Source organism: Micromesistius poutassou (genome assembly GCF_964030765.1).
Source record: "Micromesistius poutassou genome assembly, chromosome: 2".
Lineage (NCBI taxonomy): Eukaryota > Metazoa > Chordata > Actinopteri > Gadiformes > Gadidae > Micromesistius > Micromesistius poutassou.
Genome location: NC_140272.1, coordinates 19419673 through 19436192, shown reverse-complemented (window position 1 = coordinate 19436192; position 16520 = coordinate 19419673). Strand labels below are relative to the sequence as shown.

Genomic DNA, 16520 nt, shown 5'->3' with positions numbered 1-16520 from the left:
CAAAAGTCAATTGATAGTAGACTTATATGATATTATCGTGTTTAAGTGGGGAATTTTGATGGTTGACTTTCTATAGCAAACTTCTATATTATTTAGCATAGAATAGTTGACCATATCTTACTACTACTTTTTCCTAGTTTATTACTGTCATAATTTTATAAAATAAGAGAATAAAGGTCACATATTTTAGTCTCTTTGAATCATCTTTATAACATCAAAGTGGGAATGTTAAGGCACGTGATGCGATTCTATACTCTTTCATGTCAATAACTATCTATATTTAGCAACTGTATTACTAAATAGTATTAGGAAAATCCTAGAAACAAAATAATTACTGATTATTTATGATTTAGCCAATCTATGACGAGTTAGAGGATGAAGCCTATTCGTTAAAACATTAAAATGGGTATTGAATGGTAAGGAGGGTGGATTAAGCTTTTAATTTAAGAGCGCATGAGGCAACTGTGAACTTGATTATTAAAATCGTAATGACAACAATGATGAGAAGTATTATATAATGATGAGAAGTATTATGCATACATTAAAGGCTTATTCATTTACAGTTGTCTGTAAGCTTTCAATATTCTGTTAAAAAATAAATGGCTTTTTTTAAATTTCCTATTTTTTTTTTTTTTTAATAATGATGCCTTTGACTACCGAAGTTGAAACAGCATCAGAATCCCATGATCAGAATAACTGCACAGCCACCGTGGCGGTTCATAGATGAGGTGCGCACGCCCCCTTGTGTTGATATGGTACCACACAGTCAACGGTCACCCTCGACGCACGTCGCCCCAGTGTATATGTATGGTTGGACGTCGACGCAACGCAAGGGACGGTTTACGGACCCATTGCGTCCTTGCGGACCCCGCTTGCGTCCACCGCAAGTGCCTGACGTGCGTGCGCCTCCCAAAAATCCTAACCTTGCGTCGAGGCGACGCAGCAGCAAGTGCAGGACAGGTGTACCGATACTGACCCCCCTGCATTTAGATTTCATCTAAATCAATCAAAAATAGGAATTCATCGTTTTAGTATAGTCGTTTTGTCAACGAGGTGTATATAAATGCTTTTGCCTTCTTCTGTCCGTCATATTATATTCCCCGCCCTGAATTGAGAATGTCGACTGAAAAATCAAGGCATCGTGTGTTTTTCTTAGTAACCCCATGTTACTGTTTTAAAGCTGGATCCAAACATGCTGTAATTTATCATCTTGTTAGGAATTAGTTAATTCAAATAGGCCAGAATTACCACACACAATATTACACAACACATCTTGATAGTCAGACATGTCGATGTCAGGCGATATGTCGGCACATTCCATGCTGTGGCCAATCTTGTGATGCAACACGCACAGAAAATAATTGAATAATAATATGCCCTACGTCAGGCCATCCGTTACTAGCCCCAAAACACGGAAGTCTTCGGGAATCGGGACGCGAACCTCACGTTTCCTGATGTGTTTTTCGGCTGCTGGATAGATAGAGACAGAGCATTAATATGTGGTCTGCACTGGTGTTATTTTCTCTCGTAGTGCCATGCACTACAGAGTTTGCACCCCCTTTATTGAACATAAGCCTGGATGATCCCGCTGCAACACGATGGGCGCCAATACTGAAAGTATTTGACATTAACTATCTGAATGCCGCAATGTCTGAAATAATTGAGTAAGTTTCTCATTATTTGTCTTCTTGCTGATATATACATATAAAAGTTATATTATATTGTTCCAGAGTTCTATATTTATATAACCCCAAAAGAACGATAAGTAATCGCGCACATCAACTGTGCATACTTTCAAAACAGTAGGCTACGTTTATTTTGACTCAAAGTGAGTTATGCAAGGAGGTCAGGGGAGGTCATATATACACAATGGAGTAATACTCGAATTACTATTTCAGCTCCACGGTTCCAAAATGGGTACACAAAGCTGTAACTCCAGTGGTGCTGGCGTTGGAGAAGTATATTCCAGAGCCGTACGCAGGCGAGATCCGTGGCATGGCTTCCCTCTCCGGAGCCAGCGTCTCAGACATTATCCTGCTTAACTTTGCCTATGAAATATCTGCGTAAGTATGTTTTCCATGCTCAGACATCTTCTACCAATTTTCTTGCATTACATGACCTAGGTCTTTGTTATAATCACGAAATAACAACAGCATCACTAATAATGTCACTTTTGCAACTTAATGTTACTAAGTTTACCTAGAAAATGGAAATACTGGTAAAAGTATTTTGAGAGTTTCCCAAAACTGTATGTGATGCAACACTTGAATGAATGGATGACCACACTCTTGTATTTATTCATAGATTTTGTACAAGCATTGTTGCTCAAGACACCAAAGGAAATGTGTACCACGGTAGAAACCTTGATTACCCACAGGCAGTACTGAGGAATCTGACTGTCAACGTACACTTTATGAAGCAGGGGGAGGTAAGTTATTAAACCTTCATTTGACGTCACAGTACGATGTGGTCAAGATGCAAAGATTATTGCCGGAAAGAACCTTTAAAAAAAAAAACATAAGCCAGTTAGTGGTTATTTATTTGTAACTTACCTTAAAGGTGGCGTATCGTGGCACATCGTTTGCTGGCTACGTGGGCCTGTGGACAGGACAGAGTCCCAAAAGGTTCACCATATCTGGGAACCAGCGTGGTAAGAAAGACCGCGCTTTCCATCTCATCCACCATTTCGTTTTTTTTTGTTGTAAAGATTCAGTGCGTTGTTCTCCTACAGCCACCCTGTGTGTACTGTGTATACATGTGCTGCTCGTCCTCAGGTAAAGACCGCTGGTGGAACTGGTGGAAGAACATCGTCTCTGCTCTCCTCTTGAAGAGATCCCCGGTCAGCTGGTTGATCAGGGAGGTGAGTCAGAGTGGGGTCGTCGTGAGACCTACAAATCCGGGGCTCCGGCCTCGCCCTGAATGTTGTAGCCTGTTCTAGAGCTAATTATTGGACACTTTGTCATGGCATCTAAAAATATAATAATGTAATGTGGCAAACAGTCAGCTTTTCCTCAAGTGGTTTATTGTTATTGGTCAACGATGGAAAGCAAATAACTATAGAAACATTAGAATCGCCATAACGTCATTAATCGACAACCTGTGTAAACCAATTGTAGCCGTTCAATTATTAATAACAATGATAAATGAACAACGTGTCCCACACATCATAAGCACTGGCGTGTATCTGCTGTCAGCCGTCCCTAGAAGCTCTCGAATGTATATCGATTCAAAACTAAACCCATCACCCCAAAGCAGATTCGTAAATACAAAAGGCAACGAAAAAAGTCAAAGTGAAAAATGTGAGTCAACTGAGCTAAAAAGTTTCAATTTCAATCTGAATCTCTGTGAAATGTTGCTTACAGGGTTTGTCTAAGAACAGTATATTTTCACTCATCAAGAAATCTGTAATTTTTCTGGAAATAATATGGACAGAAGAGTCAGTCCACATTCGTTTTCTGGTGTATAGTATGACTCAAAGAGCAGGCAATAAGCGTCGGGAGTAACTTTGAAAGTGCGTGATTGACTCTGTGCATAGCAAGGCTCAGTCATCAGACATAGGTAAAGAGAGAGTTTGGATACCAGAGTGTTGTAGCCTTTACCGAGAACGAGAGAGAAAGTGACATCAGTGGGATGATTTCGATAAAGAACTTATGTCTTTGACAACAGTTAACCTCAACCGATTCCTCTTTGCACCGCACTCATGTACAAATGTTTTGGAATCGCGATAAGAAGAGAGATTCGAAACAGTGTGTATATGTGATACCCCCCCCACCTACAGACCTTAGAAGGAGCAGTGGACTTCCAGGAGGCGGTTCTCAGGCTGTCCAAGACCCCCATCATCACCGGGGTCTACTACATCATTGCGGGGGTGCGGCCCGGGGAAGGAACAGTGATAACGAGGGACAGAAATGGCCCTGCCGATATCTGGCCATTGGAGCCTTTGAACGGAGAGTACGTCGTCAACCCATGACAACGATGCTACGATCCACAGAGACAGCTGTGGGCGGTGTTTGGCTGTGGATTTGGATAATATGTTTTTTTTGTGGTTTTCGTTTCCAGATGGTACCGTGTAGAGACAAACTTTGACCATTGGCGGCCTTCCAAAGGCGGGGGTCATCGTCGAAGGTGCGTGGCAAGTTCTGATACCTAATAAGAAAATATTAGTATAATAAGTCATAATCGTCTTCAACATATTCATTTCATAACCAGAGTTCTCTGGATGTGAAAGAGGAAAAGATGAGTTGGGTTGAGGTGGCGTAGGCGGTGCAAATTATTTTTGTTTGTACTTTTAGAGACGAAGCCGTCAAGGCGATGAATGCTACCGGCCAGGAGAACATCAACTTGGCTGCTCTTTATCAGGTGTGTGCATACAAACACATCAAAATGGAGGTGAAATCCTACCTTTTAAAATATCCAAACATCCAAGTATTAGTATTAACACTTGCCTTTCCCTTGTGTACAGGTTCTGTCTGTGTATCCAGTGTGCAATGAGTAAGTGGGTTAACACACAGTAGTTAGCTATAGTTTTATCCTTATCTATTGGTTTCGCTTGCTGTTGAGTGTAAATATCTGGACATGGTTTGGTATTTGGGCACAGAGAGGCTTTCAGTGCCTCAGCAAAACACAGAACCAGGCCTTTGTTTGACATGGCTGTTAGGCAGTCAAGGAAGCACAATGGTCATTTGATAGTTTCTAACCAGAAACCTTATGTCTATGGGTAGCCTACATGTTTTAATTGTATTCTGACGTCATCCTGTTTATGTCGAATTATGTAATATTTCATTTTAATATTCTCAGAATTACTGTTTACACCACCACCATGAGTGCAGCAATTCCCGAGGAATACAACACTCTTGTCAGGCCGCAGGTAATGAAAAATATTTTAATATTTTTTTTATTTTATGGCTTTGTCGTTGATGAATCATGCAGCAATTACTATGTAGGTAGATTTTTTTTCAATGGTGACAGCTTTCCTTCTTTTTTTTTGTTCTAACAAGGGTTGTCACGGGAACTGGTGAATCTAAAATTTGGGATCAACAGAAACGGGTTTGAAGAGTATTTTTTTGTAGCTTCAACATAGAACACGACAAAAATGTTTATACAAGTTAAATCACTAACTAGGTAGTATGTCTCACACCCAAGAGATAGGCTGATTATTACACATAATGGATATGTAATTATCCATGCTCCAAGTGTTATAAAGGGTCTTTAATATGTGTAAAAGTTACAACGACACTGAAGTTTTGCACTTTGGAAGGGGTAAATCAGACCTCTTGTTTCAAGGAAACATGCTAAAGGAGATTAGCTGGATGGATGCCACCTTCTTAACGCTACACCTTACATAATTAGTTGCAGGCCTATCACTTTGAAATACATGTCAGAACTTTCATCTCAAACACTCACTCTGCAAACTTAAGTGTGCTGATCTGAATTTCGCCCACCACCACCCCAGCCTCCGCTTGCTTTGGTTCTGCTCTGTATTGTATGTGACCTAAACGATGGGTTGAGACATCTGATGTGTCCCGTGGGGGATTGTAAAGTGCTCCCTGTTGTCAAATGTTGGTATGCTGTTGGTATTCTGTATCTGACATGTATGTCATGCTTTAAATCCTACAGCAGGGAGCACCAAATTGTATTAGCATTTCATGCAATAAATGGTTAAATATATGTCATGAGTGATTCCTGACAGAAATGTCACAGTGGTAGATAGATAGTATATAAGCAAAGGCAACCAAAGTATCTCTTTTGAATTCCAATATATTCCCCACTAAAATTGTATAAATTATCTCTCTCTCTCTCTCTCTCTCGATAGATAGATAGATAGATAGATAGATAGATAGATAGATAGATAGATAGTGACGTGTGAAAAGTTGTTTTTAGTTGTAGGCCAAGGTATATAATTTAGAATTTTGATCAGGACTGACTCATGAGAGTAAAGCATAGGTGTAAAGTCTCAACAAAGAAGTAACCGTATCAACAAACAAGCCACAAAACAATGGAAGTAACTCAAAACAACAAAGAAAAGCAGAACAGTGCCCTTAATAAAACATAGAAACCTTGTTTCTCAGATAACAGGTCTTCCACAATGTTATTGATTTTGAATATATAAGAATATACAGGTATATATATATGTTGATATTATAGACTTTTATGGTGCTGGTGATTGACTTTCTATAGCACACTAGACAATAAGCTCACTACTACTTCTGATACGATTTTATTCAATCAGAGAATAAAGCTTTTAGTTCCATTTTAATCATCTTTATTACAACTTATAAGAAATGTTCGGGCAGTCTGATTCTGGGATATACACAAAAGGTGGCAACCTTTTTGCATTAATAATTATCTACCTGTATTTCCAAAATGCAACAATTTATTGTCCTATTCTTACTGTCTAAAAGAATAGATCGACATACAGTTAAACAGTGAGGATTTGACATGGAATGAAGACTGAGGTCGAGATGCTGAAGTAGTTGACAACTTGTTGAGTTGTCACGAGAATGAAATGAAGTAAATCAAAAATGTAGAATTAACAGAAAAGTCTTTGAAACGCAATGTTTGTATCTTTTAATATGGAACGTCACAAAATCGTTACACAAGTAAATAACAAATAAGGTAGTCTTTCTAACCCCCCCAGAGATATGCATATTCTTACACATCATGGATATATTATTATCCATGCTTAGTTTTATAATATGTGTTTATTTGTCTAAGTTGTAAGGTCACCACAGCCACACCTTTTGCACTGTGAAAGATGGACTTTTGTTTCAGGGGATGCATGCTACACTAGTATGTGAATGGGGGAATGGATGCCACCGTCTTAAACACTGCCCACAATGATAATTTGTTTCCCATTTGAAAATAGGTTTGAATTTAAACAGAACCACTAGTGGATTGACCTGCGTAATCAAAGTAACTGTGTCGCCACAAAACTGCAAAAATAATGGACAACAACTCAAAAAAAAATAGAAAAGCAGAACAGCGCCCTAAATAAAACGCAGAGACGCAATTATTAACGCAGAAATAACGAGGTTACGTTTGCGTCAATTACGTAGCTGCTCGGTCGGACCACTCGGGAGTTTCTGAAAGGTCACATGACACGACGACAACACGGCAGCTACTTCCTGTGCAGAAGACTAGCAGACAAGACAGACAGACGGCCGACGGGAGTGCAAACAAGCGGCGAAGGTGTTTGTGAAACTACTAAGAGTCGTGCAAGATGTTGGCTCTGATGAACAGGCTCCTGGACTGGTTCCGCTCTCTGTTCTGGAAGGAGGAGATGGAGCTGACACTGGTGGGACTCCAGTACTCCGGCAAGACGACGTTCGTCAACGTGATAGCGGTGAGTGCGAAACCAGCACAGTCAGTGTGGGCCCCAGGCTACTACCTCACAGCGATACGTGCAGTGTTGTGCCACTAAATATGTACCCAACAGCGTATTTATTTATTGATAAGGGGAGTGAACGGCTCACCGTTGTTAAATATGACCCGTAAATACGGCGACCAAACTGTTATCACTGTGTTTTCATGGGTCTACAATATTCTTGGGGTGGTTCCCGAACCTAATGGCTTTCTTTTTATTTATTTTTTTGTTGTTACAATTTGACAGCGTTTTGTCAAAGAAAAAGCCATTATATGTGTGTCGTTAAAATGCACGCACTAACGAGGTGAGGTGCATGCGGTGAAGCCGTGGTCAGCGGGGCGCTCTGCCGCTGGTGGACATCACATGTCAACACAGAGACGCACTGACTGCATTTTGTAAACACAACGACTTGGCAACGTCGTCAGTTGGGCAAATCCTCCTCGAATGTGCACACAGGCAACCTGTTCCGTCAGTATTTTCTAACGTTAGGGTCATTAGAGTACCCCGTGTGCAATAGGCACTTACGTATAATAATAATAATAATCTTAGAAGTTTGTAGGCCTAAATTTCTACCCACATGTGTGTATTCGTCACGAGATTACAGATCTGCGCCATTGAGCTGATCAGGTCAGGTGATTAGTTCTGCAGTTTGCACAAAGGAGCCCTCAAGACATTAGTAGTGTAATTATGTACCACCGACTTAATTAAAACTGAATGAGTTATATATATTGCTGATGCAGTATCAATTCTGTGGTGGTTCTTTTGAAAGTTGCTCAATTTAGGCCACCGCTTGTTTTCTTTAACAAGTAGGTGGATGTTTGGGGAGTACACTGTACTGTGTACTGTACACCCATGGTCAAACAAAGTTTGGGTTGATCTGGCATCTATATAGAATACATTGTACCTAGGAGCCTACAATTATATGTGTAGCCCACATCAAGGATAATTCGGTTTTTAGTGTTTACTTTGTGGAGAAAAAAAACGTCTGCTGTGTGTTGTTAATCTTTTTGGCACTGGTCTCTTTGTACACAGTCGGGCCAGTTCAGCGAAGATATGATTCCCACCGTGGGCTTTAACATGCGGAAAGTGACAAAAGGCAACGTGACAATAAAGGTACGCCAGGGTCTTCTTTGTTTTAATTGTTGGCTGTAATGTTATCGGGAATGGCAAATAGCGGTTGTGACGCTAAAGTGGCTAACTGTGTTATTGTGTGCGCTCCACAGATATGGGACATTGGTGGGCAGCCTCGCTTCAGAAGCATGTGGGAGCGCTACTGTCGCGGGGTCAATGCTATTGTGTAAGTATCTTTCTCCCACATGAAGTGCCCTAGGAACTGAAGCCTATATACCTGGGTTTCCATCCTCTAGTTAATGAAAAGAAAGTGGTTTGGAAATCAAGTTTTAATGAGTTACGTGAACAACAGCAGCTCAACGAGCGCAGTTATTTCGGTGCCATGACATGTGAAACGTTGGCTCTCATAGCGCTAATACTTGCGTACAGTACTTCCTGTTTCTAACATTAGAAGGGGTGGTTACAGTTGAAAGCCTTTGACACAATTCCCAATTTCCTCAAACATGCATATCTCCTTTCTGTAAAACCATGAGCAAATTGTTCACAGAGCTCTGAGATTCATGTCTAAACGACTAAACGATTAGGCCTCTTGCAATTGAAAACTCATCATTTAAAATCCAAAGAAACCTGACATAACTGCTAGTATAAAGCTATATTAAACTGCTTCATTTCATCACATGCTGGTATTAATCAAATGAGATTCATAAGATACAGTAATCACAACTGTTTGTGAACATAAGGAGTAGAAGAGGCCTCAATGGACCACTGAGAGTTGTCTGTCTCTCCCCCTTCTCTCTGCAGTTACATGGTGGATGCTGCAGACCGAGAGAAGGTGGAGGCTTCTAGGAACGAACTGCACAACCTTTTAGACAAACCACAGCTACAAGGAATACCCGTAAGTTACATTGTTCTCCTCTGCAAGCATTGAAACCTTCCACTGTCATGTTCTAGGCCAATATTGTTTTTTATCACATAGATCCAATTAGTTCTCACAGCACCCAGTAGGGCTGTACGGTGCTCTAGCCCAGACCTTGCTGCCATCACACTTTTTAACTCGAGCCTGGATCTTTTATAGGATTATTATGGCTCAGCTGACAGATACTTTGGGGGGGGGAGGGGGGGGAGAGAGAGAGTGGGGGATAAGGTACATGCTGACTCAATGGCCTTCCAGATACTCTGAATGTCTTCCTGTCATGGCAGTGTGATGACAGTACCTTTTATTGATCCTCTGCATTTGACTCATTTGAACCTTTTGTGGTTCTCAAGTTGTATTAGTCATATGCACGAACAGTGTAAGTCATTAAAAGGCACGAAATGCCTGTATCCCAGGCATCCTCAACTGTGCAATATACAATAACAATACATCTAAATTAAATATACTCACTATATATATGTAGAGTGGTGTGTATGATTTGGGGTTGATTTGGTGTGGGTGTAATGGGTACAGGACAGCGACAGAGTGTGTCTAGGGGTTTTTTGACTCCCAGACCAAAATGTACTGGGTTCATCCCCCCCCCCCCCCCCATGTCCACCGTGATATCACAGTTGCTTGTGTCTGTGAGCATCCTCCTAAAGCATCCTGTTCCCTACGTTCCTCACTACATGTACATTTGCCTCTGAGTGGCAGGATGTTCTAGGGACTATTCAAACTACTGTTTGACTAGCACTGGAACATCCCTGGGCCAGGTGTCCTTACCCCTAGCTACTCCTTAATTACATGGGTGTCCTGGATGTCACGTTGTTTGCTAAAGGACTTGGTAGTAATTAGCTTTGCAAGTGTCTGCTGAGTGAAATGATGGTCACTAATCACATCCCTCCTATGTTTGGTGCAACACTAATGTGTTGTTTTACTTGGAAATGCGACTTATAACAAGAGTATGATATGCTCTGAATGCTTTATCGCATTTGGTCTTTAATCTCTCTAATCTCTTTCTCTTTCTCTCTCTTTCTCTCTCAACTATCAGGTTTTAGTACTGGGCAACAAAAGAGATCTACCCAACGCACTGGATGAGAAGCAACTTATTGAGAAAATGTAAGCCTCTAAGAACTTCTGATTGTATCTTTCAGGGAGTGGCTGTCTGACGTTCTCCATTCAGACATCAGTATTGACCGAAAGCTCTTATAGAGTTGCTGGTTTCTGGCTTGATAGATATCGCGACTAGAAAGCGTTCCGCGTGAAAGTGTTTTGATTATAGTAAGTAGTCCAACTCGTCTAACAGTCATGAGACGAAACGAAAGTGTGATGCCCAATCGTTGGCGCATTAAACACAACTAACCTACGTCATCACCTCATTTGGTGGAAGTGTGTGGTCAACGAACACATTTTCTCGAGTTTAAAAAATACTTGAATTTGGAAGTTACTACGAATGCCCATCCCTAGTTCTGTCCTCCTGAGCGGTGCGTTACAGCCCCAGTCTCTGTGTGTGATTTATGTCTTGTTGTCAACATACCTTATTGATGACATTATACTCCATTTTGCAGGAACCTTTCTGCCATTCAGGACAGGGAGATCTGCTGCTACTCCGTCTCCTGCAAGGAGAAAGACAACATAGGTAAGCACAAAGCATCCGGCCACAGACTGTAGACCTGTAGGCCTCCGTGAGTAAGAGACCTTCCCACTACCAGCTCCATAATGACCTGCATCTGCATTCACTCAAGTAGGCCATGTTAACACTATTAATTGGATTGCAGTTCTTGCAGAACCACACACCATATGTACCATACAGCTATAGCCTACAGAAACATACAGTGAAAAAGATTTGGCGATGGTTTGTCCAATTTGTTCAATTTGTCTGGTGTCGTGTGTGTGGGAGGGCAGAAGCCAAAAGGAGAGGAGGAGGGTCATGAATAGAGCTTCACACATATAAATGTTTTGAATGGGAATCCTTCAGACCAAGTCCAACAGCCTCTGTGCTCTTCTCCCCCCCCCGCCCTCAGACATCACGCTGCAGTGGCTCATCCAACACTCCAAGTCGCGGAGAAGCTAAAGATGAGGAGTTGACGGTTGAAAAGCCCCCCCCCCTCCCTCTCGCCGCCACAACCGACCGACAAACCTACGCACCACCACCCCCCCCCACCACCACCTTTCCCTCCAGCCCAGCGGTCGCCGCTGCCTCATACAGTCGTACTCCTCTCCACTGCCTCTGTGAAGTAATCCAGCTCTCCACTCACTACCAAACCACGCACCACCACCACCACCACCACCACCACCACCTGCCCCTCACCATAACTGTGTAGTATCGCGTCCCGTAACCACACGCCGTCGTCACGCAAACAGTCCGTAGGGTTCTGTGTTATTTGTTTCTGCTCGTTCCGCTAAACGGCGGATGATCTGGCGCTCAGTAGCGCATTCCCGTCCGTCACAGAGTCGCTCTGTGTCACCGTTGGGTTTATTTTGCAGCGGGTTTTACGTGGGCTACACATGCCTTCATCCCAGAATCCTCTGCAGACAGACAGTATGACTCTGGTTGTATTTTATGGCAGACGTCCTTGTTATGTCACGATGGTGTGGGTTTGCGTGACAGTCTGACGGTACTTTTGATTTGCCAAATAATGATTGTGGGTTTGCATCCGTTTTCAGTTCTCTATTAACTTGGGGCAAATTCCTTTTGTTTTGTTGCTGGCATATGACCGAATGTTTTCTACGTGTCTTAAAATCAAGTGTTTACAGAAAAGATCAAATGGAAATTTTGTGAGCAAGATGAACGGTTGTCATAGCTAGAAACCCTAAGACAGGCCAGCATAAGTTTTAAGTGCCTTTTGCAAGTCTTCTCCAACAGACCTGAGTCTGTTTGCCTGAGGATTACGTCCAACCTCTCACCTGTTCTCCTGATTCACTTCAATAGTACAAACGACATTCACCCCCGATGCACACAATGCTGATCAACAAACCCAGTTCACACAAAAGAGATCCTACAGATGCAATGGAAGATACTACAATGACAAAGCAAACGGGCTCCGCTAGAGGACCGTTTTCAAGGAAGGAAAATGACATTACATTTGTAAATGAGTCGAGGGTAGTTTTGAATGTTAATGTCACTGTCGCCGGTTCTAATGTCGCTTGATAATATATTTAGTCGCGCTTGTCACTCGCTGATTGCAATATGTTTACTAAAGGTATCACTATATGACACGATTATCAAATTACACAATACCGTGTGGCTCGCGTCGTCGTCGTCGCTACGTCACTCCAGTGCAACATCTGGACGCTTGCAGATCCAGCGATGTCCCCCTCGTCTCTTTTCAATCATGACCTCTTCTACAAAGCCTTAGCAATCCAAGGGAGGACGAGGCTATGCGCTCCGACGCCTACGACGCAACGACCGCAAGTCCCATCCTTTCTACGGGATGAAGACGACGACTATCATTGATTTATGAACAGTTTGAGCCTCTTCTTATGACGGGTGGTCATGTTTGCGTCGCGTGTTTGCGTGTGTTTGTGTGTGTGTGTGTGTGTATATATCTTATCTGCAGCAGTTGATTCGGTCGACTTGATTGTAACTTTTTGTGTTTTTTCTTATGTGCTTCTTCATCTCTGCCTGATTGTCTTCCTTGGTCTTTCAAACTAAAATCACTTCATCTTCTCTTGTAATGTCTCTTGTTTGTTCTGTTTTCTTTCTCGTCGCTGGTCCTTGCAATCTTGACTGTTGAGCGTTTTGTGCTGTCAGGGCCTTTGAAACCAGGAGACTTTATGGGTTAATAGCCTATAGGGTAAAGCTTTGTTACCTTTTGTAATATAATATATATGTTATATAATATATATACACACACAACCATAGCTTATTTGCAATTTGTATGTGCATGTGCTTTGGTTATCCACCATCAATTAGCAGAATTTGTAAATAAGAGCTTAGCCTTTTTATTCAGAAAGATTGTCGTAGATGTCTTGCATAATTACCTTGTGATTGCTAATAAATTTTATTTTATTTTTGATCAGATATTTGTTGAGCACGCGTAAACATGTTAATTCATTTCTCACCAGTAGGTGGCGGCGAAGGACTTTAAAAGAATGCATCGGTAAGCCGTGGCTCCGGACTTGAACTGTAGCGTGTTGAAGTTTGACTCAAAGCTCTGCGACATTTAACATAACCTCCTTTGATAAAACATTTGTTTTCAAATATTAAATATGTAAAATATTTTGATTCCCAATAGGTGGCGAGTCATAGAAATACAGGTGTTTTTTTGTTTTTTTTTTAACTCGCAAGGCATCATTATGATGGTTAAATGACAATACACAAAATATACATTTTGATGAATTATTTTAGATAATGTGCAGGTCATTTTACTAGATGTCATCGGGCATACAATTTTCTAAAAAGGTACCGTGAAGGAGGATCTTCAAGGTACTAACATGTTAGTACAAGGTTTTTAACATGCTTGAGCCACACCCTACAAAAAATAATAATCCCAGTTCACTGAACCCCAATCCACTGGACAGAGCAGGATTCATAATCGATGACCATTACTGAATTCACACACCTGGTTCATCCGCGGTCATCATAAAACAATCCAATAACCCTGTGTTCCTTAAACAACCCAAACCACACCTTCTTTAAAACGCCGCACAGTTTTTTGTTTTCACAAGTTTCGTAACGCAAAGAGGAATCGATTCAATACAGAAGACGGAACCGAAACACCAGCGGCGGGCTAAACTCGGAGCGTTGGGAACCAGGAGATGGTTCGTGGTGTCGCTCTCACGGGCTGTGGGAGAGTCGCGGCCAGGTTACTTGTAAAGCGCCTGCACCTTAATTCATCTAATTTCTTAAACACAGCCTCCTTAAATGAGCAGCTGCCGGCTTTAATGGCGGCTCCACCGCCAGGTGTTTGTGATGGACTCCATGGCGCATGGTTGTGTGTGGGGTTTACGATCAGAACGAATGTAAGGGGATTAGGTGGAGGTTACGACCCCCCCGCCCCCTGGCCCTGCCATGTTCGTTTCTACTGAGCAGGGTCAGGAAGAGATGACCTCAATGTGAGCCATAGACGTTCACGTTGTTGCACTCAATTACCACCGACACGTGGCCCTTTATTGGGTTGTATATGGCGCATGCTGCACCTACAAATAAATGGGAAATAAACGGATCCGATCTGCTGGAGGATTTTGTCCGAGGAGTCTTGGCGGTGCTGGGAGTTGCTCAAGTGGGAATCGCACCCCTCACCGTGCCAGTGTTATTAATGCCATGCTTCACCAGTGGAGATGGACAGGGCCACAGTTGAGCAGTAGACCGCATTAGGAGCTGTCAAAATGACACATTTCCATCCGTCTTGTGTCCATATATAAGCCAGTTGTTCCTGTAAGATAAAGAGGTCTTGTATGTCTCCCCATTGGATGCTTGCCTTCTGAATGTAAACAGTGGAGGTTAAGCACAACCAGTCCATTGTGGTGTAGAGCGTTTCCGTTAAAACGTGATCCACGAATGTTAAGCCATCCTCGCTGAAATAACAATAAGGCTCTGTAGTCTTGCCCCACTTTCTCCCCGGCATGAAGCTGCCTGCCGGTTCAATACTGTATGTGTGTAACTGAATCGCTTCCAGATTGGCCGTACAGTTTTTCCCTGACTGCATGGAGCACGGAGCTGTGTCTCTCTGTCAAGACCCTGGACCCTGTCACTCAGCACTAGGGAAAAACACGCTTTGTAGGAATAAAGATGATTGAAAACACACTATATTCGAACTAATCTTTGCAATCCATGTAGTGTATATACAAACCCCCTCATATAGATCAATATAGGGAGATAACTAGCCACGGGTTGTCTGCTTTCTTATTATTAATAAACAAGGAACTTTATAGTTAAATGTTGTATTGTTTGGAATGATACTGCTGTATGGTAGGAGTTCTTAAATTCTTATTTTTCAATCTGGCAATTTCTTATTTGGACATAGGAGGAGGCTGTAGTGTTTACCGTCAAGTCCTCCAGAAGACACTTTTATTCAAAGCAACTTTGTGGACACGGTGAATCCAGAGTGAAGCCACCAGGCGCGGTGGCTGGTGAGATCAGAGTGCTAAGCTTATGAGCTTTCTTACCACAGGCTGTAGTTTGTGCTCCAAGGGGGCCCTGGAGTATAGTATTTGTCAAATTACTGTTTTGTGGCCTGGACCTCTGCAATCCAGCTCACACACACCTCATTCTTATCTCTTGTGTGGTTCTTGGGTCCTAACCCCGGGGCTAATCGCTGTGGGGTCACGTCACATGACTTGGCCTGGATCTGCATGGCGGCACTCCGCCATCCTTAACTGCACCGCACTCAATAAAAGACACATGGCTACATGCTCTGCCTTGCCCTGTAACAGACGGCACCTGATGGCTCGTTAAGTTAATACATTCCTGGCCCTAATTAGTTTACATTGTGCTTGTTTTATTAGGGGCTGGGGCAGGAACACGGTGTTTAAAGTATTTCACAGGCATTCACTGTCGGCTGAATTTACTGTAATACTGATTATTTTCTACCCTAATAAAATAAATATTTAGAGAGTGCGACCGCTTGGGGATGGACGAGGTGTACGTCTCCGTTCAGTGTGGTGCTAATATTTGTATTCCGTTCAAATACGACTAACCTTATTAGGAGAAAAAAGTTTTCCTTTTGATAAACCGAACCTGTTTAACTTTTTTATTTTATTAGTCATGGATGCAAAAGGAGAGAGAGAGAGAGAGAAAAAAAGCTGCCGAAAGCGGCAAACGCAGTAATTCCTTTTCCCAGCAAGTGCGAGTAATCTGTCAGCGGTGGCGGCAGTGGCGCGCTCTTATCCCTCACGCCCCTCAGATAGCCGGCTCCCCTACGCACACTTTTCATACCCTCACCTCCCCACTGGCCACCCCCCACGCTCCTCCCTGCACTCCTCGCCCTCCCTCTCTCTCTCTCTCTCTCTCTCTCTCTCCTCTGCTCCCTCTCTCTCGCTCTCTCTCCTCGTCTCCATCCCCCTCCTCACCTCACCCACGCTCCCTCTCTCTTCCTTCCTCCCTTTCGGTTAATTTTACATCTACCTTCCTTCCTCTCTTGCTCTCTTCCTCTCTTGCTCTCCCTCCCTCCCTCCTACCCTTTCTCCGTCCCCTCCCTCACCTCCCCTCCCCCCCCCCCCTTCTCAGAT

The 16520-nt window shown here is 42.6% G+C and overlaps 2 protein-coding genes across 2 annotated transcripts; both read left to right on the top strand.

Annotated features, from left to right (window-relative positions):
- The first annotated feature begins 1390 nt into the window (after window positions 1-1390).
- Window positions 1391-5667, top strand: LOC311338332 (N-acylethanolamine-hydrolyzing acid amidase-like). The gene is made up of 11 exons (XM_084463562.1): window positions 1391-1664; window positions 1899-2063; window positions 2305-2428; window positions 2560-2650; window positions 2775-2860; window positions 3779-3951; window positions 4060-4125; window positions 4293-4359; window positions 4463-4491; window positions 4798-4867; window positions 4998-5667. Exons 1-11 carry the CDS (start codon window positions 1498-1500, stop codon window positions 5016-5018), a joined length of 1059 nt encoding a protein of 352 aa, XP_084319688.1. The 5' UTR covers window positions 1391-1497; the 3' UTR covers window positions 5019-5667.
- A 1452-nt stretch (window positions 5668-7119) lies between these two features.
- On the top strand, window positions 7120-13371 carry arl8bb (ADP-ribosylation factor-like 8Bb). The gene is made up of 7 exons (XM_084463663.1): window positions 7120-7342; window positions 8396-8476; window positions 8587-8660; window positions 9236-9329; window positions 10399-10466; window positions 10916-10986; window positions 11372-13371. Exons 1-7 carry the CDS (start codon window positions 7220-7222, stop codon window positions 11419-11421), a joined length of 561 nt encoding a protein of 186 aa, XP_084319789.1. The 5' UTR covers window positions 7120-7219; the 3' UTR covers window positions 11422-13371.
- Window positions 13372-16520: the final 3149 nt, after the last annotated feature.

Coding starts and splice junctions, on each gene's coding strand:
- LOC311338332 (XM_084463562.1), top strand. CDS start 1,498: ATGTGGTCTGCACTGGTGTTATTTTCTCTCGTAGTGCCATGCACTACA. Junction 4,492..4,797: donor GTGTATCCAGTGTGCAATGA/GTAAGTGGGTTA, acceptor TAATATTCTCAG/AATTACTGTTTACACCACCA. Junction 4,868..4,997: donor ACACTCTTGTCAGGCCGCAG/GTAATGAAAAAT, acceptor TGTTCTAACAAG/GGTTGTCACGGGAACTGGTG.
- arl8bb (XM_084463663.1), top strand. CDS start 7,220: ATGTTGGCTCTGATGAACAGGCTCCTGGACTGGTTCCGCTCTCTGTTC. Junction 8,661..9,235: donor CGCGGGGTCAATGCTATTGT/GTAAGTATCTTT, acceptor TTCTCTCTGCAG/TTACATGGTGGATGCTGCAG. Junction 10,987..11,371: donor CAAGGAGAAAGACAACATAG/GTAAGCACAAAG, acceptor CCCCGCCCTCAG/ACATCACGCTGCAGTGGCTC.